Source organism: Phalacrocorax carbo, chromosome 7 (genome assembly GCF_963921805.1).
Source record: "Phalacrocorax carbo chromosome 7, bPhaCar2.1, whole genome shotgun sequence".
NCBI classification, from domain to species: domain Eukaryota; kingdom Metazoa; phylum Chordata; class Aves; order Suliformes; family Phalacrocoracidae; genus Phalacrocorax; species Phalacrocorax carbo.
In genome coordinates, this window is record NC_087519.1 from 16,380,886 (window position 1) to 16,407,616 (window position 26,731).

At 39.6% G+C, this 26,731-nt stretch overlaps 1 protein-coding gene across 2 annotated transcripts in view; it reads right to left on the bottom strand.

The window, feature by feature from the left end:
- Positions 1–26,731, bottom strand: part of ALDH1A2 (aldehyde dehydrogenase 1 family member A2) — a 55,336-nt gene that overhangs the window by 21,799 nt on the left and 6,806 nt on the right. For both annotated transcript variants that reach the window (XM_064456509.1, XM_009515283.2), the window contains exons 2-6: positions 10,050–10,154; positions 9,713–9,853; positions 7,987–8,116; positions 2,943–3,004; positions 97–225 (exon numbers count right to left, since the gene is read on the bottom strand). In XM_064456509.1, coding sequence (XP_064312579.1) covers positions 97–225; positions 2,943–3,004; positions 7,987–8,116; positions 9,713–9,853; positions 10,050–10,154 — 567 coding nt within the window. The remainder of the gene's footprint in view (positions 1–96; positions 226–2,942; positions 3,005–7,986; positions 8,117–9,712; positions 9,854–10,049; positions 10,155–26,731) is intronic.

A 26,731-nucleotide genomic window follows, 5' to 3' on the forward strand; every position in this document is an offset into this window, starting at 1 on the left:
ATGAAAACTGACAGAGCACGTTAAACCAGGCATGTGCTGGTAGCTCCTTCTTCACAAGGAGAGACAAGAGACATTACTCCTGTCAATTACTCTTACCTCCTTGATGAGGGCTCCCATATAGAGAGCGCTGAGTGGTGTTTGTTCTGCTGGTTTAATAACTACTGTATTGCCACAGCACAGAGCTGGAGCAATCTTCCATGCAAACATCAGCAGGGGGAAGTTCCACTGTAGGAAGAAATAAAAGTTGATAGATGGAAAAATATTGCAGTGGTGTTTTGTTTTCAAGATGTCAAGCTGCTACCTCACTTATTTCTCAGGCTGATCTTTCCCAGCACAAAGCAAGGATTTTTTTTAATTACTGCTATTAAGAAAGCAACAACAGTGACCTTTTAGTTCTTTCTCTCCTGTTCAAAGAAATACAGCCCACACCCACAGTCTTCATAAAATAATCTTCTGTTATCTGTTAATTTTTTTAGTCGCAACTTCTAATTTCATTTACTGTTTCGCAATTGGCACTTTTAATTCCCCCATGTAAAACAGTTTTTTCTGATACATTTGGAGAGAACTGTTTGTTCATGCTGAAGCATTTTTGGATGTAAATTTACTATCCCTGAATACATCTTAAGATATAAAATTTATACTCAAAATGATATAATCCTTAATTGATGGTATTACATGAAAAAAAAACATAAATGTCAATGCTTAGTCAAAGCATTTCATTTTCTTGAAAACTTCTTACTGAGCAATTTCTATGGAAGATGTTAAAAGAACAGTAAAAAACAAGTTGAGAAACACTCTGCTGATACAAAATTTTTTATCATCATTAATTTCAACTTAGTTCAACTGCAGCAGCAGATGTAGTGAATTATATTAGCTTGATCCACAAATAAGTTGTGTAACCAGCCTTTCTGCATCAAGACTTGATGCTAACAGGTTAAGTAGATAGTCCCACTGATTTCAGTGGAAATGCCAGAATATAAAAAATAACTGTATTTGCACAATCACTCTTATAAATGCATATAACAACCTCCTTCGGAAAGAAAATAGAAAATATCAGTCACAAAGAGTCTGCCACTGGCCAGAACACGTTATTGCCTGATGCATATCAGCTGCCACTCTGCGGACATCTCTCTAGCCCCTGGCTAGCTTGAAAAAATACACAACTGTCTTTCCTTCACCGAACACCCAATTTTTTACTCCCTCAGTTGTTTATAAACTCTGGAGACAAAGTGATGTTTTAATTCCATCTCCAGTATATAAACCTGGGAAAGGAGCTATAGGGCCAACAGTGTGCTGACAGCCTGCACTCCTAACGGTATTGCAAGGAGAGCTCTGATGAGGTTTTATAGGTTAGTATATAGCCCTGTTTATGCTACAAAGCTGCCAAAGACCACATGTTTTGATGGAAGCTAGGATGTGAAAGAGGATGAAGAGTTTAGTGTTAGGCTTGCTGTTTAGTTTTATTTTTATAATAACATATTTGCTAATCTAATGGCTAAGTGCATGCAGCAGCCCGGGGCTGGACTCTGTGACTGGTAGCTGTGGAGGAAACATGTAACAGATTAGCAGCGGTGTTAGAATAGATGTGTATGACAGCCACGTTGGAGTTTTGGAGGACAAACTCAGGGGGAAGAATGAACCAGTATGGCAGATGGCTGAGTAACCTCAACAAAGAGTTTTACAAATCTCAGCTAAATAAATCCTGCTTTTGACATGATCTTCAGCCCCTGGACAAGTTTTTTCAACAGATCTGTCAGTTAAGTTCAATGACACAAGCCTAGGAGATGTCCAGCAACTTTGGGGTTAGATGTTGGGGTCATCATTTTGCAAATGCTTATCCATGTTCTTGGCTGAAGAATGGGGACAGAGTGGTGGAATCATCCATTCATAAGGACCCTTGCAAGTCAAGCTGGGAGAGTGCATAGGTGTTTGCAGGACGGGTGTAGCCACAGACTCGCTGAGACGTCTGCATGTTTCTCTGAGTTTCTACAGAATACCAAGCACAATAGCCGCCCCGTAATAAAGACATGAAATAACTACAGATGTAAATAGGGCAAAAGGGCTTAACATTGTTAAGTAATCTTTTCTGGCTGCTACTCTTTTAATGGAATTGCTGCATGTTGCTGTTTAGTGGCTTTGTGGTTAACATGAACAAAAGGAAAAAACAACATCAACAAAAATTTCAGAGAATGTCATGATTAGTTCCCCAGTGCACTGTCAAGGAAAAAATCTTCCACACAATATTTTAATAGCTATATGTGAGCCTCCCATTGAAATTTCTGCCAAAGGCGGTTAACTGGTTCTTCTGAAAAAGTTGGTTTCTCAGTGTAATTCCCATGCAGTGTTCAGCAAGAGTATATTAAGGTTGTATATTGGGGTGTAGGGGGAGTATTAGATTTGATGAAATGCTGTGTTTCTCTCTCATAACAAATAAAACAAACATTTCATGTCTTTTATTAGCTACACAATGTTAATTGTAATGATATATCTCCTGCAGTTTCCTTTTCTCCTGCAGCCTTGTAAAAGAAATAGCAGGAAAGAATAGAATTAAAATGCATAAAATTCTCCCAGGAACTGAAGAGCCTGTTAAATCACAGTAAAAACTAACTAAATAAAAAGACTACCACAGCAAAGCATCAATTTTCCATAAGCTGTGTGAACATCCATAACCACTGACGGCATATTAACACTGTGTTTTGCTTTGCTTGTTTTAATCATGAGAATTCTACGACTTGAGAACTTAACTCCTAATAACAGAGCCTAAACCCTATTAGCATGTTCAAATAAGCATTTGCAGGGAGGCTGTTAAAGATATGTCAACAATATGAGCTCAGCTTTTTTCGTAATGGAAAACACACATAGCTGAGGACCATGTTTTATGTGTCTTTAAAGAGAGCTGGTTCAAATGAAAATAAATAGAAAGCACTAGTAGAGATACTCACAGGGATGATCTGTCCACACACTCCAATGGGTTCGTGTCTTGTAAATGTAAAATAATCTCCATCTGAAACAGATGAGCATGGTTACTCTCAAGTGCAGTTTGACTTGGCATAGAGAGGAGAAAAAGCTCTAAGGATCAGCCTTTGATGGCAGTAAAAGAAATAAAGAAGTCATGGAAATGTTTTTTCATGAGCAAGCATGGGAAACCTAGGTTCAGGAGCAACCTAGTTGTTCTTTCTGTAGAACAAAGGAAGCAGGCATCCCATCAGAAAATAAGCTGCTTTGTTTCTTGGGAAAGAGGACAGGCCGTACCACACAAAAAAGGGCAGTAGCAAGGAAGCCACTTACTGGCCTCTGCTGATTTCAGGGTGAGAGAAGTGAAGAAAGAGTCACAAAGGCAATTTCCTGAAAGGCATGACTGGAACACAGCAATAGAAAGGTATATACAAGCGGATGTGGGATAATAGAGTAACACGTGTCACTCATCTTCCACTGAAGACATAGGCAGTTTGAAGTAATGGAATGATACACCATATGTTATGATGTAGGTTTTTTCCCAAATGATAAAGAGCAGGAGGATGACCTGCTTTGTGTGGGGACCTGTTAAGGTATTGTCTAACCATCAGCCTTGTCAGTGTGCTTGGCCTGCATCTGTGCACAGTAGACTTACAGCACTTTTGTACCTAAATTGAGTATTGTAGCTGTATAAACTAGCCCAGGCTCAAACCACCTCTGAATTTAGGTCAAATGTTTTTCAGTGAGGCTACAGCTGAGGGAAGGGCTATGCTAAAGGTATGAGCTGAATGTGCCTCTTGGCCTCTTGGTCATCTAGAAAAACTTGAATCTCTTTACTTAGAAAAATCATTTCAGCTAAGTATGTGCTAATGACAAGAAGGTTACCTAGGCTCAATCACAGGAGATGATTTACCAGGATAGGAAGCAGTCAGACAGAGGAAGGCAGTAAGAGGAGGCAAGATTACAGTGCTTCTGCTCCCATTGTCACTGCCCAACGTAGGGGTATGTGCTTCCCTTCACGTGGTGTCAGAGCATGGGGGCAGCTGTGGCATCTACCCCATGCAGCCTGGTGCTGCAGCCAGCCTTGTTCAATATTGGGGCAAGACCTAACTTCACAACATTTTGGGAACCTGCTGCAATGTCCTGTACTATACATTTGGTAAAAATAAATGGGTTAATCCATAAACTTCTTGGGGTTAAGTAAATACTTCAACTTAAATTTGATTAGAAATAACTTATTTTCAGTCTGGTTATTTCTGTACATCTACTTTACAGGATTTGCTCCATAGAAACCTGAGCTAGAGTAGCTAATACATCAGCTGGGGGCCAGATACAGGATAATTATGAGAAAGGTAACAACAGTCTGCAACCAAGACAAGGGACAGAACAGAGGAGATGAGGGAGGGGGAGAGAGAAGAGATTCACATCAGGAAAAGGAGGAAGAAAATAGTTGGTCAGTCAGTTTGCTCTGCATTGACAAAATGTCATTGCACCCTTTTGATTTCTGGATGCTTAACAACTTCCCAGTGGAAGTTGTTTCACAAATTGAGATGTGTGTGATTTTTCTAGGTTATCTTTCACAGATGCTAGCAGTGGTTCACAGATCATAGGAAGAATCATCAGACCAGAGAGAAGTAAAGTAGAAGTCAAAATACAGATAAGTATATCCAGGCAAACCTGTCTAAGTGCCCAAGAGGCACATAGAGGAGTCAGATAAAAATACCAGCTTTTACTTGGTAGTACTGAGAGGTGGATTCTCAGCCAGAAGGATGGTGACAACATAACAGTAACACAGTTATGTTAGCACTGTCTGACTTTAGATTGTCACTGCATAATCATTGCCACATGTCTGTGTGCTTCATAACTTAAAATTATAGACAACCTGAACCTGCTTGCCAAGTCAGACGAACAGTGGTTAATTCTACCGAATGCAGGCAGAACATTCTTTCTGCAGAGCAATACCTCCCATTCAGAGTTGTTTGCCCTGCTTTCTTCCACTACACTCTAGACAGCAGCCCTTTTTGACACCTACTTCCAAAGGCCACCATCCACAGACTGGATGGGATCTTTGAGGGTGCTTTCTAACAATATATTTATGAACATACGCAACTTGAAGTTATTCAGAAGCTTCAGATCCTCTGGGCAGACCACAGATGTATTTGAGCCACCCTGTCCCTAATATAAACTAAGCTGTTGCCATGGCAAAATAACTCAAGGTTGATGAAGTGAATCACTTTTTCTGAACAGTGAGCATAGAAAGCTCCCCCATGCTCAGAAATTAAATAGGAGACTTTTAAAACATTTTAGAGTTTTAAGATTAGTTTATACATGTCATGCTAATGACACTTATGCTAAGATGCTGTTGCTGATGATGGTTACTCTTCTCCTTCTACTAGCTGGCAGCCAGAAGAACATTGCTCGAGAGGGATCTGACAGTCTGATCCCACATCCAATCTAAAACTTTGTCTTAAAAGTTTTTTTAATACTCAGCTGACGTCAACTGGCATTCTTCAATCCTCACTGATATCAGCAGAGCCAGATCAATGTGCAGCTGCTTAGCACCTGGCCCCAAGATTTTTGTTTTTTAATCAGAAAGAAAGCCCCATTTATCCAGGGATCTCACTTTGGGACAGCAATACCTTCCACAGATGTGTTTGCTCAGATTTCCATCAGGAGTCTCTGTCCCAGATATTTTATTTGGATAACAATCATAATACAGCCACATGCCTCATACAGCAGCACTCAGCAAACAAGTGGTGAGGAGAGCTGAGTTGATTCTTTAGTAGTTCTTTATGTAGCTTATCATATATTGATGTAAAGATATATTTTTTCTTGCATTCAGTTTATTAGTTTAACAGTGTCTGCCCTAGCCTCATTCTGTTTTAATTTAAATCATCAAGGCTTTCTGCATGGGAACAAACAAAGGGCAGTCTGAAGGTTTTAGCAGCTCTGGGACCAAAAGGAATGTGACTGTAAAACACACTGTTGTTCTACTTATCTATCACTTGCCTATTTGTATTTAGAGGAAGAGAAAACCTCAACAGAAACAGATGAAAGATTGGGAGGTTTCAGACTTATTAGCACACTGAACAGAAACAGAAGGAAATCTAATAAGGTTTTTACTTTGGTTTTGTTGTCTTGTTTGGTTTCCTTTGATGAGCTGATGGTAAGTGAATGTAAAGAGCACCATTGTTTAACTGGCCTTGCTCTAAAACAGCTTTATAAGAATGACAAATTTATGGTGTGAAACTAGTGGAATACAGAGGAGTGTTAAAATCAAGAGGAAGAACTAACTGATACCCTGAAAATCTGTGAATGGACTTATGATTCTACACTTCTGCTAACTCTGCTTGTTAGCACTGAAGTTTGCATTTAGGAAGGCCTGCTGAAAACGTGCCTTCTTCTCCCCCAGCGTAGCCCACCTCACTGAAAAAAATCAGGGTTTTCATCTGATACACTACTTGAGGACAAGAATAAGCAGAGAATATTTATTCTCCTTAACCTGGCAATGCCTTTTGGTGACTGACCTAAATTCTGTGTACCTGCAGGACTAGCGAGTGAGGAGGTGGCATTCACTGACCAGGGAGAAAGGGATTAGGGAACAGGAAATTTGCTGAATATATGAATTTATGGTGTGCTCTGCACTTTTTCATGTTTAAATGTGAAGTGCAAGCAGCAAAACCAGGATTAATGAATCTCAGCCTAACTGAATTTGTAAATCTTCAATAGTCCTTATAGGAGAGTCTACACCTGAAATATTATCATTTCTTTGATGAAAATATACTAGTGATGATAAACATCAGTCAGTACACACCACAGTTTTAATAAGCTGAAACACCATGATGAGTAATGCCGCAGTAAGTGTTACATGATCTGTTTTCCTCCTGAAAATTCTGGGGCTGCATTTTCAGTTTATCTGCTTGCTTAACTTTGATAGTTTTGTGCTTCACTGTACGGAGGCAGTCTCGTGTACTTCAGATACTGTGTTACATAATGTAATTTTATGGAAATAGATGGGCAACAGCAAAATTCATTTACTTGTGAGTGTGCCTTTCTGGTCTCCTTCAGTAAAGTGTAATAAACACGTATGTGCAATCAACAGTGTGCACCACGAAGCCAAAAAGAATCCATAGAATAAATGTTTGTTTTCCTTACTGGTTTTCCAAAGATTTATTTTATGCATGTGAAAGATAAGTACATTTATCTTATTGACTGCACCTCCATAAAATCATTCTTTGCTGTCATGTGCCATTTTGTGTAATTATAGCAGTTGGTACATCTAGTTCAGACTGCAAATGAATATGTTCACAACAGAAAATGCAGCCTGTATTTGTTGAACACCTGGGAGGGAGGGGCAGGAGGGAGATACCTGTTAAATAAACATAATGGTAAGGATTTTTTCTTTCCTTATCTCTTTAGAAAAATATAAGAGCAAAATAACTAATTTCCTAGCACTCATAAAGATTTATACATACAACATAAAACTCATCTCACTGAATAATTTGAAGCAGGATATATAACAAACTATATTTGATACGTATGTTCAGTTCTGTACAGTAACATCACAAATTCTCTCAAAGTATAAATTTATTTGGATCCAGTGTTAGTCCCAAGTAAAATGATTTGTATAGGCAGCAAGAAGACAGATATTAATAAGATATATACACAAATATACCAGTTCTTAAACAGGCAGCTAACACTATTTTATGTTAGTGTGCCAAGGTATTTGTCAGGCTTATGCTGCGTCCATTTTTATAAGTGTAACAATATTTAAATGTAGGTATTGAGCTATCTCCTTCTCAGATGGACACGTGCAAAAGAAAGAAAACGCTCTTTGAGATGGGCATGTGGGGCAGAACAATAGCAGGTCATCTTGTCCAGCCCTTGCTGACTTAACCTCTGCTTCAGCAACATACTACACACTATAAGACCAAAACAAGGTTCTCTTCTACCTTTTACAAAGCTGTAATCTATTAAGGCATTTGGCCATGAGATGGTTTAAGCGCGTACCTGTGCTTTAATCCCCCTTACCTACAGGAATGGTCATTCCATGGATTTTGTCTGCCCAACCGGCGTAATACCTCAGGGTCTTTACGACTCCCTGAAGATCTACATAGAAAGCTTGCAAGAAAGGTTTGCCACTGTTCAATGATTCCATAGTCTAGGGGATAAGAAAAAGTTAAGAGATATCAGCACAGTAGCATTTTTAGACTATTGTACTTAAGAATGCACTGTCTTAACAGCTCTCGAATCATGAGAGATTTTAATTAAGACCAAACCGTTATGCCTTGGCATAGTCTTAACCCACGAGGCTCAGAACAACTATCTGATCCCTTGTGTTATTTCTTTTCGCAAATGTAAACAAAAAGCATTTTCCTTAAAAAAAAAACCAAAACTGGCTCCTTCTGGAGTATTCTGGAATGACTATGATTTTAAGAACATGTGCGTGCATGTTTATGTGCATGTGTCTGTCTGTCTTGGGGGTTTGTGTGTGTATCCACATGCATGTACATGTGCCTGTGTGTATTTTGGACCTAATAGCCACTGTGTTTGGTCCAGATATATAAAAGCTAAATTGCTTTAATCAGGAGCCAAGATAAAAATGCCTGTCAAACTAGGTTCTGTTATGTTAATAACAGCTAAGGGGCTCCCTGTAACCCCATATTAATGATCTGAATCCATAAAGAGAAGAATGGACATATCCCTCTTTATGTAATTGATGTGACTGTAAAAATTTCTCTGTGTGGCTGCCAAGACTCCTGCTGAGGTCTGAGATATCTATACTGTACAGCCAGCTTATTTATTGCCATCAAATAAACAAACTCTCCTCTAGGGAAGCTCATAAATTAACAAGCTAATGTCCTTATGTTTAAGTTAATATTCCTATTTTTAAAAGCATCTTATAAGCTATCCTCTTAGGGGTTCCTAAGATCATTTAGCAAAAAGAATCCAATAAAATATTCTAAGATGTTGAGTAGCTTAACTCTTTCTCAATACCTATCTAACAGAAATCATTAAGAATGGACAAAGTACGCCCATGTGTAACACACCAACCATCAAATGAGTTTCTATAGAGAAGAATGGAGGCCTAATTCTGCACTGACTTATATCCCCAAGGGCAATTAATGGCATTGCCTGCAGTGCAATTCAGTAAAGAACTTGGGTCTAGAAATACAAATCAAATAACAGGCAGAGTAAACTTGATTTGCTGTGCATTTCCTTCTCCCTGTGGCAATTTTACAGTATACATTGGTGGTAAGATGATTTAAGTGTTGACAAAGCTGGAATTAAGATGTTCACCAGCTTAGTTCAAAGCACTTGACATGCGGAAAACAACATTAACAATGCCATTGTTTAGATGGCTTCATAGATGAGCAAAATAGTGCAATACCCAGAATTCATGTTACCAGTTAAATGTCAGTAAGCATTTCACCTGCCATTTCATTAACATCTGCACAGCTCACTGCACTCAGTCTTCCATTTTTTATTTTAGAAAAGTTACAAGCCCACATAACAGGCATACATGTATGTATCATTTGTCTGATGTCCTATTTAAAGCTCATTTGAGTCAACTGGAAGACTCTTCTTGACTTCGGTGAGCTTTGGATCAGGTCTTCAGTAGACAGTCAGCCATCTCAGCCATCAAGCTGAGTGTAGTTTTCAAATATAATTCACATTAACATATTTATGAAATAATATGCTCTCAGAATGTAAAACTGACAGGTGATTTGACTGTTGATTTCCATGTGCTACTTACAGCAAGAATTGCCCTGTCTCTTTCGACCAAGTCTGCTAGCTTATCCAAAAGATGGCCTCTTTCTGATGCATCCATTCTCCTCCAAACTGAACCTAGAGAAAAAGCAAGGCGAGCTGCCCTCACTGCTTTGTCTGTATCAACCTGTCAAGAGGAAGAAGAAAACCAAAGGCACTGAGGTAAATAACATTACCAGGCTTATGAAATTTGTTGTTTTACCACTTTAGTGACATGATGGATTTTAGAACTGTGATAAATAAAAGAACTGTCCAACAGCGCTATTCTGGACCTGTTGCTTTGACCTATTTATACATTTCTACCCATTCACACGAGGAGTTACCTTGTCAGCTTCCTCAATCTCACAGATCTGCTCTCCTGTTGCTGGATTATATACCGGGAATATTCTCCCGCTTTCAGAATTTTGCCACTCATTATTGATGAAAATCTAGAAAAGGAAGAAAAGTCATCAGTCCTCCTACATGAACAAACAATAGCGTATATAACAACAAAGTCCTGGGAAAGGCTGCAGGTTCTAATGCAAAACAGTTGAAACTTATTTATGCCCATGAAAATAACAGTTTTTAAGAGTTCAGACTAATGGTCAGCCCCTGATGTCTTCCTGTGTTCTGTGGCAGTGTTACCATAGAAGCAACATCAAACTCTAAAAAACTTGGTTGACATTCAAATTTGGTTCAAAAACTGTAACAAATAACCTAAGAAAAGACATCAGAAAGTATCAGAGAAAAAGCCTTGAAACTGCTGGAGACAAGTCAAGGATTTGGGGTAATCATTCAATTCAGTAAGTAAACATTTGGTCACTGATACAACCCAGTCAAGGCTGAATAATCTCAAACATCACAGTTCTTCAACAGTCAGTTGATTATGGCTACAGTGATGGCTTGCAGCACAGAATTAACTTGCTTATCTGCTTGGAACAATGGAAATGTTAAATTCTCTCAGTGTTGACATAATTTTAATTGTCATGGGCAAACCAAATTTGAATTTTAATGGTGCTGACAAAAGCTGTCTTGAAAGAGGTAATGATGAATGAGTTTATTTAAAGCAGATTTTTACAGGTAGCTGCATACATGCCAGTTATTTTCTACTGAATGACTTTCAAGAACAGGATGCAATTATTTATCAGCAAATATAAGTCACCCTAGGAAAATGACTGTGTGAAAGCTTTTCCAGGTATTCAGACTCTTCCTGTCCTTGAAATCTTTCTAAGAGCAAATATGTTCAAAAAGTCCAGGCACCATATGGGTTCCTTGGAGTTTAGTTATCAATGTTCTTTCATTTTATTCCATGAAATGAAATTTTAAATGTGAATGGGGACATTCTGGCCTCATTGAATTCAATTGGAATTTTACCACTGACTTCACTGGAGGCAGCAGTTCACCCCTAGATAGAAGGAATATTCACCACCCTTTTTTGCATGAGGGGTTAAGCTGTGATTATAGAGACAGGGACCTTTCTCTGGTTAAAACAAAGCAAAGCCCCACCCATACAAAGCATACACCCCATGTGGATCCTACAACTGTAGATGAGTAGGAAGCTGAGGGACCCTTTGCAAGATCCAGGACTCTCAGTTCCAGTCAGAGACAGTCAGGTGGTAGAAACTAGCCTATCTGTTTAGATCATAGCTCTGGAACAAGAATGAATAATACATTAAGTATTGGTCCAATTTCCTCAGAGAACCGCCATGGATGCTGGGACAAAAACTGTCTCACTGATTAGGCAGACTAAACATCACAAACGACTTGTCCAGAGTAGTACTTTGCCACCTCTTTACTCTTGCACTTTCTACTGTCTTACTACCATGCAATAAAGAAGCTGCTACCTTTGTATTGGTACATGGCTCAGGTCAGCCAGATGAGCTCTGGGAGATGATGAAAGACAGTCCATATGTAAGGACTTTGCTTAAATGGTGTCATGTTTTGTTGGCTCCTTTTTGTTTTGTTTTGTTTTGTTTTCTTTATAGCAAAGTTTGATGTGGCACAACAGGACAAAAAATTACATATTTTTCATGTAGAAATGAATGGAACGTAATACCATTCCTTTCTAGTGAAAGAATAGTACAATATGATTATAGATCAGCTGCTGTTTTTGTAGCCTTGGAATAGTACAATGAGGATAGCCACACCAGCCTGCTAACTAACTAGTTTAAAACTTACTGTAATTTAAGAGTTCACAGGTTGTCTGATGGCAAAAAAAGCATCAGCATTGAAATGCTCGATGTTTAAGGCAAGAGGATCACCAAAGCTTCAACGTATCTGTAAAGAAGGAACGGAACGAGTAGAGAGATAGTCATAAATTGATGAGAAGAAACTGAGCTGGGAAAAAACCCAACACTATTCAAGCAAAAAAAGCAGCCAAGAGAAAATAGAGTCAGAAAGCGCAAGGTGAATAGTTGCAACACCAAAGGGTACTGCAAGAAAAGAACATGGTGAGGACACTGGTGTGCTTGTGCATTTTAAAGAACATAAAGAAATTGCACTCATATTTGCACATGAAGGCAAAAATATGTCTGTAGAGTTTTCTGTTACCGGATCAAGCTTGCCCAATCTATTCTTCAAGCCAAATGGAAGCCATGTAGCTGTGTTCTTCTCAGCAGGGCTTATTAGCTCAGGCTCAGTGCCACACTAACTGCAGTGACATAGCTTCTGGTTCACAGCTGACTCACGTCTGGCTGACTCAGGACATGGGCAGAAGGAAGCCATGCCTGCCTTGAAAAGACCCGGGTGATACAACAACTGTGCAAAGAAACCAACCATTACATGTGCTTTTGCTTTTATGGATGTGTTTCTGTTGTGTTTCCTCATCTTCCCTGTGCCACTAGCTGCAGCCACTTTGCTGTGTGCCCTTTCATCTATTTCAGAGTCCATCCTTTCGATTCTTTCCCCCCCCTTTTTTGTTTTGGTTTTTCAGAGGTAGCCAAACCCAGGCCCTACCACACCATTACTTTCTTTGCACGCTGTATTTATCTTGAACCTGTTCATGGCTGTGGACTGTAACCTCCTCAGCCCGTGGATGGTGTCTTCCTGCTCAATGATTACACTGCTTTGCAAACCAAAGCACTGGCCCTGTTAGGACATTTTGGAGCTAACCCAGCCAAAGTAAGATAATGAAAGAATCACCAGTATGATCCATAGTGACTAACACCATAAGCCAAAATCCTCTGGTGTATCATTGTCACTTTTTAGACTGTAAGTGCAACAAAGAAACTCTGAGATCTGTGACCTGTGTGGAAGAAGGATTTTGCTGTCATCCTTTCCATTGAGTTAGGTGGAATTAACTCCATGCCCAGGGCATGTGGGGGTGTGCTGAGGAGGGAGGGGAAGGGAGAAAAGCTTGCAGCTTCAGGAACAGATGGCCAAAGAAGATGTAAGGATGTTTGTTTAAGGTTACAGTATGTACATAAACACATAAGTTCCTCATGTTATCTGTCTTGAAAGAATAAAACAGTTAGGTTGAATACAGGAACCTGAGAAGTAGAGGCAACAGCAATTCAATACTCTTCCCTTATGGAAGTGGTCTGTTCTTTTTTAGAAAGATTTAAAAATGTTAACTACATTCTGCTGGGATGAACACCTATCATCGCGTTTGCTAGTACACAGGACATGTATTTGCTCTTAAAATACATTTCACCATAGGAATAAGAAATAGTGCCTTGGAATTACAAGAGTGTTGTAATTGACTGGAACTATAAGGTGTGTTATTTTATTGAATGCTCCATTTACCCCACAGATTTAGAAAAAGAACAGTAATAGCAAGTATTTCAGATAGGACGTGGGAAGGATCTATTTGGCATAAAGTTAGAGTTGAAGGCAAGAGAAACTGCTACTGTTAATGGTTAACGTTAGTTTCTTCCTATTCCACTTTCTATAAACAAGGTATTGCCTATACAAGCTCATTACTGTAAACTGAGCACATTTAAATTGGCAGTAAAATCAGAGTATTTACTCTAGTGCACAAATAAAGTACCTAGTCCCATGTTTTGGAACAGTTTCAAGTCTTGAAATGCAACAGCTGCCGGCTTTACAAGCAAAACCTTACACTTAAATAATTCACTTTTGAAAGTTTTAGGTGTTCAGTGTCAGGTAGTACCATTCAGCAGATATTCCTACCACCAAGACGCAGATTCTTTTGCAATAAATTTGCATTCACAGGGGCTTTTATAACTCTTCCAGCACTACTGACTCCAATGGCTGTTGATTAAATGTATATATCCTTTACATTTAATCTGACTTTCATTATGGCCACTTCGTAAAAATGCCACGAAATGGACAAGCGATGACACATTGCAAGAACAAGGAATCCCTGCAAAGCCTCAAACTGTTTTTTTTTCCCTGCCTTATTTATAGTGACCATGGTAAAGGCTAACTCTAAATCAGGGAGAATATTTGACAGCAAATGTTCGTATCCATGGATTATATATAACCCATCCTCAACACCAGATGAAAAAGGGGTAACCCTAGAAAAAAGAAGGGCTTGCTTCCATGTAAATCATGCTACAAATTGGACAACACCCAGTGAGTTCATTGTTCAGCCTCAATTGTGAAGGCTATTCACATTTACTATTCCCCTGGAATCAATGTTAATTAAGGCTGACTGGGGCTATAAATCAGCCTTTGGTTTTTACAACTTAATTCAGCATTAAGCATATGTATGTAAATAAAAGGTAACTGATTAACCACTTGAGTTTTCCAGGAGTTACTGAGGTAATTTGTTTTTGTTTGAGTCCTAGTGTTACCTTTGTGATTTGCAGTAAGGAAAAGAAAAAGTATATAGTATGTCATGTATTTGCTATGCGGTATTGTGAGAAGTTAAATAATCTGGCCTGTTTATTGTGCTATCAACAAAACCATGCCAAAATGGAAAGGGAAGAAGGGAACACTTGAAAAATTTTGTAATACATGAACATTTAGTTTGCCACCCACTCTCAGTAGAGCCAATAACTGCAGTAGTGTCACAGGAGGAAGAGAAAAGGCAAACCTTCCTGTTTTACGTAGATGTCCCTGTCAGTACAGTGATTTGGCCAAGAACAAACCAAAGTGGCAAAACAGACAGTGTCTCTTGTAAGTGAGGAATCTGGCTGTAGCTGGTGTACAGTGGTCTAAGGAGGAAACAAAATGCTAGTTGTTCACCAGCAATGCCGCCTCAGGCAACAGGCAGAACAGGGCAGCATCTGAGGTAGTGGCTGGGTGAGGTGTGTATGTGTGTGTGATGGGGAAGTGTCAAACAGGCCTTACAGGTGCAGTTGGAAGCTGCCAGTTGTCCCTGTGAGCATGCCCTTGGAGTGTCATCATTCTTGTGAGATCTCATCCCAAACGTCTCCTGATAATTTCTGTTCCTTTCCAAATGAAAGATGGAGAGGGCATGGCATTTCCCTAAAAGGACAGGCACACTCCTCCTGGTACTGACAATAACCTCCTCCTCACACGCACACTTATTATAGACCTTTTGATAGAACTTTGCAAGATGATGGTCCGACGACATATTTGCTAGGTTCAGATGCTGCCCATGGTTAACTGCATACAGCCACTGTTGCCGGAGTTCCATAGGACTAACCAAGGAAGCAGTCTGACCCATCCTACAGGGCACATGACTGTTCAGTGCCTTTGAGATACTGCATCATACAAAAAAGCATAGAAAGGAAAAAAATTCATGTAAAAAGTTATAATGTAAAAATTCAGGTTAATTTGAGACTTTACTGACACGTAGTGGGAAAGAAATTATATACTGCATTTTGCGTAAGACCTGCATTTCAAAAGCATTATGCACTGAGTTGAATAGCATTTTTGGATGCTCATCAGTGTTGAAATCAAGCCAACAGTAAATGCTTTAAGCATAAAACAAAGCAAATTAAGTTTTGCAAATAAACAACTACAATATCTTGTTTAAGTAGCCATCTGCCCCAGTTGGCTTACTAATAATTAGCAACTTAATGCTCATTTCAAACCATGCAGGTAATTGGAGTGATAAGTAGTCAAAGGGAGGTGTATAAAACCAGGCTGAACAATCTAATCTGCAATGCAGTAGTAGCAAAATTTAGAGTAGGGAAAAAATGGATAGGATTTTGTGTTTTCATCACTATTTACCACTGAGGAAGTACAAAACAACTATCTTTTTGGGGGTGTGTGTATAAATACCATTCATTAAAACACAGCACAGAACTAATACCTCCTTTGCAGCTCTTAGTTGAATGAGATTTGGTTTCGTGGCACTGCAGATTCCCTCTGATGTTCACCAAGGGACTAGCCCTGGATTTGGAAAATGGAACTGATTTTTAAATTCACTGGGGATTCCTGTGTGCTCCCTGCCTCTCTTTTTTGTATTGTCGTCTCTGAAAACATATAGAAAAGTAATTTGGGCTCCTTTAGTTCATAAGAGTAATCAACACAGGTGGCAACAATGTAACTTTTCATTTCCTTTCTTGAAACTGTTCTCAAATCATGTGCGAGTGAAATGATGATCTACATACTTAATTCGCTATTGCTTAGTGATGATGTCATCAGACATTTTCTTCAGGCTCCCCAGCTGTATAAGTAAGAACTTCAGCCAGTGGACAGACAGTGGCCTAGCATTCAGCTCCTTAGAGGTGGAATTATTTTCCCATGGATTTAATAAACATTGGTTTTGTGCTGTTGCAGCTCCAGAAATGTTTTTTGGTACAGGAAGAGGATTTTAACATCCAAGTAATAATGGCTTCCCACAGGAGATATGGTTCTGGATGAATGGAGGAAGGAACGGGAATTTCTTAACTCAATTGATTTAGTAGCTGGTTATAGTTTCATTCCATCAAAGATCTTTTTTTCATATGTGACTTTCTCCTTAGAGAGCCTTTGACATTAAATCTGCAAGGATGGGGGAGGGGGCATCAGACACCAGAGTACTTTATAAAAGAATCACAGCTGTTTGGCCCTCAGCGTCTTCTCATAGCTGGAGGCATTAAGAAATACATAGTGGCCTTTTGGGGGGGGGCGGGGGATGGGACACGACACACAATAATTTTAGAGGCATGCAAAAAATCCAGCAGCAGCATTTCACTTGGTAAATACTGCATAACATCACAGATACCGGGCACCTGTGCCTCAGTCTGGTCAGGAAATTTCATATCCTTTCCTATCTCGGCAACTTCATTTCTTCTCCTTTGGAAACATTTCAAGAGTCCTAACGATTAGTTGCCAGTCAGGGGTGCAGCTTGTTTATTTTCTCAAGCTTTGTTTTCCTTCACTTTTATGGCTGCCTTGATAGAACAAATCTCTCACATTCTAGCCAGAGCATGTTGTGGGGCACTCCTGCGACTGACTGGAAACCAACAGCTGGCTACAGAATCAGTGAAAACCTGGTTTATAAGTAGGCACTAGGAAATCAAAAGCCAACTCCAGAAGACCAACTGCTGACTGGCCAGCGATTGATCAGCAGGGCCGTTTTATTTTGATTTTAAGAAGGGGATTGTTCAGATGAACAGCTCCTTGCTGGCAGGTCACAAATCATGACTAATGGGCCACAGACTTTGAGGCCAATCTACCCAAATATTCTCAGTGCAGAACCCTGCTTCTCAAGGCAATCTGCGGATGAGCCTTTCGTTGGGCAGTGCCAATGACTGCATCACTTTCCAACAATACACCTGCATAAATCAGGACAGCCTGGCTTAAGCACACAAACAGAAATGGTTATCATGTCATTGCCTGCAGTTACCACAGAGCAGTACTGGTCCTACAGAATTTACCCAGATTTTGTTCTTGTAATGAGATGCCTTTCAACTGTGGAGGAACTGTAATTGTTTTGAGAAGAGTAACAGTGACCTGTACATGAGTAACACTGAACTTTGGACTAAACTGAATTCTTGCAAGCAAGCTACTGCGGACATAACTGGTTTTCAGCCACTAGAGGTCCAATCCCACCCACAGTAAAATAAAATGGAAAATCCAACTTATTTCAGTGGGAGCTGAATTAGGCACCAGCTGACGAAAAGGAAACAACGGCAACAACCACCAGAGAAGTGTTTCTACTGGGAGACAAAGCTGTTTCACTGGAAGCTTGACACCTGCTCTAGAGCCTGTGAGGTCTGCAAGGGCCAAACAAAAGCAGAACACATTGATTTTTATTTTTCTTTGACTGCTGGGTTGTCCTGGCTCCTTCCCACTACTTACCTCACTGTCCCCCCCAAAAAAACCAACCTAAAACAAAAAACCCACAAACTTGAAGAGGGAGAAGAGCTCGTTTCTAAAGCTGTGTGTGTTTTCGGGTGTTCAGTTTTGTTTTTTTTAAAAACTCATTTGGACCTCAGAGTCAGAAAGATAATGTCATGGCTTTTAGACACAGTCTACCGTAAACGGGGGTTTCCTTCACAAACCCAAGCTTCACTGACTTAAGACTTCAGAATGTACTGAGAAGGTTGGAGAATTTTAAACATTTAGAAACATACAACAGCAGGAGGATAAAAAAGTGGAATCGAAAAGAAAATGCAGAAGAAATGAATGAGGCTGCTCTAGTTTTGCTGTCAGCACAGCAGTATGTCAAAATCCAGCACAATTATGTTTATGCAACCCAAGCCCTCTGCCAAGGGCATATGTCTGGATGAGAAAACTAGAGTGTTCAGGTTCTCTGGATATAACTTCCAAGTAGCAAGGCCTGAGCCAAGCCTACTGAAATCAGAAACAGTCCTTGACAACAGTGGACTTTGGCTCAGAAGCCAAGTATTTAAAATAGGTGAATACATCAAGGTCTCAGGGACATTTCAGCATGTTTAAATGAAGTCAGTGTTCAGCCTGGCAGACGTAAGCTGGAGGAGTCATATGATCTAGCACCAAGTGGTGGCATCTAATGCAGAAGCTCAGCCTCTTTGCAGTCCCTGTGGGGTGGGAGGAGAGGGAGAAGCTCCCCCTCAGGGCAGTACCCACCACCCAGGCATGCTCAGTCACCCCCTCACCTGTTAAGGGCTTGTCTCTCCAGTGCTGTTGCACTGGCCCGCTCACCTAGGCATCTTGATGAGGTGCTTAAAGGTAGATACAGCAGGTCCCCTGCTGAGCCAGCTCACAGCTAATATAGGTTTGCGGAGTGGTATGCTAGGGAACAGGCGCAACAGAGGAGAAAATGGGGAATCCAGAGTCCTGAGCAGCAAATGGAATTTGAGAAAGGGCTTGAAGCCCTCTGTCAGTCTGCTGTGAAAGTGGAATGTAACATGATTTTTTTCTCCCCTATGTCCCAAATCCCTCACACCAAATGTTTGACCTGTCTGTCTTCCTGTCTTAATTAGTCTTCTCTCTTTCTGAGAGCTGGGTCTGTTCTTTTGCAAATGACAGCACATCAGACGGGAAACCTGTCATGTTTATTTTCTAAGCTGTAGGGGGCACCCATTTGAAAAAACTCCCAGCTTATCTAAACGTTTTTGTTTGTATGATTTTGAATTAGGAAGTGTGAGTAATTAGTTAAGAAGATTAAATAAGTCTTAACAACATGCAGTAGCATGCTTACTTTTCTCCTCCCCCCCCCAAGTATTTCCTGCACAAAACCCAGGCTGCCAAACTGTGATGATACCCTTTTCTATTTTAGTTTCTCACTGTGCCACATGCTGATATAGCATCCGTTATTTCAATTCAGTCTCCTTAAAGGGATTATTTTGTGCCTGGTTGTTAAAGAAAATTAATCTAAAGAGAAGAAACTTCAGATTGTATTGTCTGTTGAACTATCCCCACCACAAACGTTTTACTCCTTTTAGCTGCTTTATTAAGCCTTTGGGAAGAAACTTTTCTTACAGCACGTAAAGGCTTCCTCAAAGTAATTCCTACTTTTTTTCCAGTTAATTATCTGCTGCTAGTAGCACAATACAGGAGCAATAACACTTTCTCATAGCTCAGGTAATATTTCATGTATTCCTAAGAAACTAAGCTCCTAAGCTTTAATTATCCTTTCACTTGTGGAGCTTTCTTTAATTGCTGGAGAAGAACATTTACTGTCTTAGCACTGCATCAGAAGACAGTTTCTGAAGCCAGGATGACTAAAAAATTAAGTATGTTCTACATTTCCACTGTCACTGAATGATCTGGGCAAGGATGGCAGTATTTTTTATGGAGTATGATCCTTGATGTCACTTACTGCAACTTAAAAATGAAATAAATAAAGATTTCTAAAAATCCATTAAATCAGGGGTGGAAAGGAGAGAGTATTTGTTTACAGAATAAATTTTTGGGCTGTCGCTGGGCATTAATGAAGTTGTGGCTATTCAGAACTTGATCCTGGAAAGCCTTCCACAAGGACTCATTTGAAACAGTGGGAATGAGAAGGGGTTTTTACAAACAAGGCTAGTATTAGTCTGTATAGTTTTCCTGTGTTTTGCATTGTTTGTGCATTGCAAGTCTTGTGTGCTCGTTACATGGGACATAAAGCAGTGTGGTGTATTTATTTGTACATGGAAGGCGTATTCTGCCATTAAAAAGAATCTAGCAGATCATCACTTGTAGTTAACTGCCATTTTAAATGTTCAACACCAAAGAGCAAGTTCTTACTTAGGAATTAGCTATGCTGCATAAATAAATACTCCTACTGGGATTTCAGATGCTACAGGCAACACAGAAAAATACAATGGACAAATTTATTTGGACTTAAAAGCTCCATCTGAGAAAATTACCTTACTACACATGAGAAATTGCTGGAATGTCAATTTCATTTGCAGTGGCCCCTTATGGCCTGATCACCCCTCCCTGGCACGATAAATCACTGGCAAGATCCTTACCTTAACACATTTGATCTGCGCTCAGCAAGACTTGGTTTTGATGTGAAGAACTCCAGATCTGTTAGGTCAGAGACAAATAGCAGAGCCACTGACCTGCGAAGTGCTAACTCTATATTAGACCCAAGTGAGCAGCCGAAAGCTCCTGGGAAGTTTGCCTTCACTTCTACTTTGCATCCCGAATATTTTCAAATATTACTGTTAACATGTTTTGCTAAATGGTGCCAGTGACATTTCCTTTCATGTTATTCTGTGTGTACAGAATACAAAAAGTAAAACAAACAAATAAGCAGGCAGTATGAGAAGCATTATCTTGGATAAATTGTTAGAATTATCTGCACTTTAGGGGGACATGAAATAAAATTCAGTATTTATCAGGTTTTTTATTTCATTTACAAAAATGGCTTACACTGGCCCTTTTCTACCTAGACCATGCTTGCTAATATCATAATATTCACCAATATGCACGTTAAGGTCAAAGTGCCTGTATGTACATGTCTGTACACACAGAAATTCAAACTACTCCTTAAAAAACAAAACAAAACAAACAAACAACCCAGCTCGTGACATTTGCATTCAAAGTCTGAATTTTCACAAAGACCAGCTTTGTGGCCACTCAGTTTTGCGGCCTTGGTTTGAAACTATTCCTTATTGTCCTGGCTAAACAGTCACTTATCTCTACAATAGTAAGCAGAAGTGTTAGTCTACCAGAAAATTGGATGTTCTTAATGGGCTTTGGGGGAGAATAGCTTTGCATCATCAGCATTAAGTTAAATCACATTAAGTACCCACTTACAACATAGGGATTACCACTTATGACATCTTTGGTGAAAGCCTTTAAAACAAATTGTTGTGTTTGTTAGAAGAAGATGTGAGATAACAATTCCCAGGAGTATGATTTATAAACCCTTTTTCCTCTTCAATAAGATCCAAAGGAACCCAACACCTCTCATTCAATGCTGCAATGAAATCTCCCAGACTGGAAATTCTTTTCAATAAAAAGTCTTGGGAAATACTGATTTATTTACTTAAAATATTATTCTGGAGAGAAGAAACCTTTAGCTAGATTCCCTTTCCTCAGAGTTCAGGTCTAATTTATCCTCCGGTTCCTTCTGTTGACAAGCCATTTACTTTACATATACAGAACTGGAACAGGTCATTCTACTTTTTATTATTCATAAGGCTGACTGGGGAGAACTGGGCTTAAGCTGTCAAAGTATCCTGCTGTGTTTGGATACCTGACAAATTCACACCCCAAAGTACAGTGTGCTGCTAAGACTAAAACTGGATGTGAAGAGTTCTTGCAAGAGCTGATTACAGTCCCAAGCAATTAAAACACTTCAGGATATAGCAAAATAATGCCAATATTTAATAGAGTTTGACATTTTTATGTGACTGGCAAGCTATTCTGTATAGAGATGTAGGCCTGCATGAAAAATGAGCTCTTCTATTCACCTTTAAATAGAAGCAGACTAATAACTTTGAGTGTGTAAATTAAAAACATGACCCTCACCTTTTGCCAAATGTGTAGCATTAAAAAAGTGGACTAAGGCAAAACCAAAACCTAACTAATGCAGAGATTTTCTTAAATGAACAAATTAGGTTATAAGTCTTGTCAATAAAAAGCCTTCCTTAAAAGCAAATGTCATATATGCAGTCCTGAGAAATTTTTTTTCCCCCATTTCCTTTAAAATTCATGTTTCTCTTCCCCTTTCTAACCAAATTCCCTTTTTCTCTACTGGAACCCCTTGTAATGATACCAGAATGTGGGCAAGCCTCATTAGTCTCCCTGCTGTTTACAAGACACGATTTATGTTCAGTGTAGTGAACACAATGACACGTGATCACTAAATGGCTAAAACCACCATTAAGACTTTAATCTGAGATATTTTTCACCCAAACATTGCAAATACTATTGGTGTGTAAAGGTATGAAAACCAGTATTAATTACAGCAAACATGTCACCCAATGCCCAGCTTTCCACAAGTATACCAATAACTAGCCATGTGTGAAGGTTAATTTCATGCAACCTTTGGTAGTTATCTGGTATAAGGTATGTTGCCAATTCAATCCATTAAGTAATAACAGAATTCTCATGGGATCTAGCTGAAGTCAAATGTTGTTATTCCAGGTTCACTGCTTCTAGCCTCCCTGAAGACCATTTAGGCAAACAGCTGGAAGAGCTGACTACAAAGGTTCCCAGTCACAGGGAACCACTCTAGGAAAGCAGGTAAAGGCTTCTAACCAGGAAATAAGTTATCAAGGATTTGTTCTGTTGCTCCCTCAAGGAAAGTGAACTGAGACAGACAGCAAGAGCATGAACCCATTTGTGTTTCAGCTAGACTCCAAACATTAAAAGCGATTGTCTTGGCTGATGGGAGGAAGAGCTGTGCTGTACCAGTCGCTGGGCATGTTCTGCACCAGGCTCTGGTTGTCATCTAAATAGCAGGGCCTGCCTTCTCTTCCCATGCTGAAGCACCTTACTAAAACAAATCCTTTGAAAAGTGAATAGAAACAATACCAGAGACAACAACCTGGACTTCCAGTACTGTCACTGCATTGCACCAATGGAAATACTACTCCTCCTCCTAATGGAAAAGTACAGAGGGGAGCAACACCACAACCTTCAGCTTCATTTGAACTCATTATGTAGATCTTCCAGCAAGGAGGGCACAGCCTCCCAGACAACACTCAAGGGAACAAAAACAGAGAAACTCCTGATGAAGTGACACAGAAAGAGAGCAAAGTGCACAAAGAAAGGGGTCCTTCCATCCATACTGTGTGTGCACATACAGGTGAGTGCACAGAAAAGTGTGCAATTAATAACCATACAGAACTGGAGACATGCATCCATATGCAAACACTAGCTCTGAAATTCATCTGTATTTCCATTTCCCAGCATAGTACATACAGAAAAAGAGATTTTATCTTCTAGTAGTCTGGCTGGTTTAGCAAGAAATCCTGCCTCTGACACTGACCTACTGCCTGAGTTTGTCATGGTTACACTCCCACAAATTTAAACTCCCCCATCTGTGAAGGAGCCTTGTCACCAGTTTTACAGTGAGACTGAATCAATTAATGCTTTCTAAAAGCCTTGATGGAAGGAGTAAGAATATTAACACTTGCTGTTGAGTGATGCTAGCTAAAAATGTCTTTAGTAATGTAACAAATGGATTTTAAAATCACTATCAAAGGGCTGGACCACCAAGCCTAGGTCATCATCAGCACAGCTAACCCATTTAGTGTTAGACTCATATCACAATTTCAGATGGACAAGTGAAAAAGTAGAGCTTGAGTCTCACCTCTCTGGAAAGCAGCATCCCATAGACATCACAAAAGACAGAAGAGGCTGTTAAGTAGCTGTGGTAAAGAAAGTGTGATAAGGACAAGAAGAGGAAGACCAACAAAAAACCGTCAAGCACTGATGGAAAAGGGGGTGAAGGCTTAGCCAGATGTCCTGAAAAATGTGTGCATGTTTCTCAAGGTCCGTGCAGGCTATTCCAGTACAGGACTGCTGCAACCTTACGTCACAGAAATTGGGAGAGAATAAAAAAAACCCTTGATTTGGAAAGGCAGGTGGTAATTTCTTGGTAGTTTCTAACTACTCAAGAAGAAACTCTGTTACAGTTGGAAAAAAGCACATAAGCAAACGTAAAATGCATATGTTATGGTATACTGGTAAGTTTTGAAAATAGCCAGTGGAATCAGGACAGTGCTTTTATGCCTAGATGCAAAGAACATTTAAAATAAACTCCAAATATGTTTCAAACAGCAAAATTAAGTGGTTCCTTAAAAAAATATTATCTATGTATCCAACTGGCAGTTACATAAATGCCTTCTCAAATTTATTTGACAATGCAAAGAAGTATTAAAGCCAGTTTAAATCTAATTTCTATTTTAAGGACTTTTTACACTAGCAGAGTGGTAAATGAGAGAGACGTACATTGTCATGGGAAGTGCTTTAGTGGTTGAGCTGAAAAGACTTTACAGGGGTTTTCAACTAACTACATCATGATTTTCATCTAGGTAATCCTATAGTTAGGAAACAAAAGTGCAAGTGCCTGTAAACCAGCACAAGAAATCTAAGTGTGAAAATGGGTTATCTGGACTGTATCACAGAGAGGAATAAGACTAGCATTTTTTGAGCATAAGGGGATGAGAATTATCAGAGGCATACCCCGATTTCCAGGTATAATCTACATAGGGAGGGCAAGTCAGGCTACAGAGAGGGGGGAGTAGCTCTGTGTGCAAGGAATGGCGTGGATATTTCTTGGAAGAGAAACACATAATGTAGACCCACAGATATAGAGCCAGTGTAGATCATGAAGGAGAATAGCAGGAGTGAAGTACTGACTTCTGGATAAGAGCAACTGAAGTGACATTGAAGTGGCACTGAAGTGGAAAAAGAATACAAAGGCAATAAGGCTGATACAAAAGTAACTGCCTATTAATTCAGTGAGAGCTGCATTAACATAGCATCTAGAGGACACAGTTTTCTGTATCCTAATCTAAACAACATTTTACATAGTCCTGTTGAGGACTAAAAATTGTGTCTGAACCCCTGAGAAATGGTTACCACATAAATAATTTCAGCTTCATTGCAGGAGAGAAACACATGAAGAAGCGCTACTCTCTGGGATACTAAACTTCAAGAAGCAACTTTTTTTAAAAGAGGAAGTAACTTAGAAACTCCCTGCTTGAAGCTAGGAAATTAAAATCCATAGAATCAGCATGGAGGCTTAAGAACGTGAAAGAGTCAAAGAAGATTTGCATTCCCAGGGCTAAAAATGGGAAGCACAAGCAAGAAAATAAATGGGGTGGCTAAGCAGGAAGATAGAAGAGGATACATAGGCCAAACAAAAAAAAAAAAAAAAAGAAACAAAGTGCTAACTTTAAAAGGCTGCAAAACACAAAATGAAAATTAAAAATTGCTACTAAATATTCTGAAGAAAAATACCAAAAAGATAACACAAGTAAAACAGCCAAGCGAAGCCTAAGTTTAATAAATAAGCAACTATAGGCTGTGGGGAGAGGCAGTGGATTCCAAAACCAACCTGGCTAAGAAAGGTATAAAAGGGAGACTGAAGATATTTCCAGAAGTGGTTTCTCACTTCGGGGGGATCTTAATTTGGCTATACCGAGGTAAATTATATTTCTAGCCAAAATTTAATATGTATTGTAGGACCAAGGGAAGAAATGCAGAGCCACTAGTTGGAACACTAGAAGATGACAGGTGAAATACTTGATCTGGGGACTCATCTTTAGTAAAACAGTAACACCAGCAATACAGCGAAAATCATTTAGAGGCCATGTCCAAGACGAGGGTGCTTCAGACCCAACTGTGCTGCAAAGGGTTGAAAGAAAGTTCCTGAAAGAAATCCCAAATGCTAATGCATCTCAGTTCTTCCAGTTTTGAAAAGCTAAGGCATCTGGAATTGCACAAAAGGGCACTAAGGCTATACCAGGGTGGTGGGTAATGACGATGATGTATTAAGTGGTGTTTTTCCCACTGAAGCATGAGAACACAAGACCACAGCACAGGCCTGGAAGGACCTTCCAGCTGGAGAGATCATATTTCAGATGAAATGTAGACCTGAGGTTCTGACCAGCTCTGTCTAGTCACTTGAGGCCACATTTAAGGCATGCTGACCTATTCACAAGAGGGGAAGACCAGCTTTTATATGACAGTCAGCCAATACCTGTGTTTACCTGAACTAGTAAATAGCTCTGCTTTGGAAATAAATCAGTTTCACTTTAGAGTGAAGCCTTTACCTGTGTAAATACATGTGTTTGGAATTTCTGTAGAGAAAGGCACTTTCTGATAGTTTCTGAGTGAAAACTGAGGGATTTTGTGCAATCATTGCAAGATGACCAGAGCATGGTAAGAGGACTGTGTCTCCTTGGCATCTTCTTCCCATCCTAGTTCAGCAAAGAGGCTGCAGGCTGGCTTTTTGTGCAATACTTCCTACATCTTTGTGACTTGCCAAATGGATTTTTTTGTAACTCGCTTATTTTAAATTGGGGTATATTGGAAATCCACATGGAAATTAGCGAAGTATATCCTTTCTGTAACCAAAACACCTGCTGTAGGCCTCTCCACAGCTGTCCCACTGGCATCCCTTTAGATTCTGAGTTCAATTCAGAGTCTTCATTACCTATGAATCCCTCACAGATTAAGGTCTATATACTCTAGTGGTCAGTGCGGTTCCTGTGTTTTAATCTCCAGCTGAGGTCAACTGAGATTGAGCTGACCTTAAACATTTTAATTTGGGTCACAGAATTTG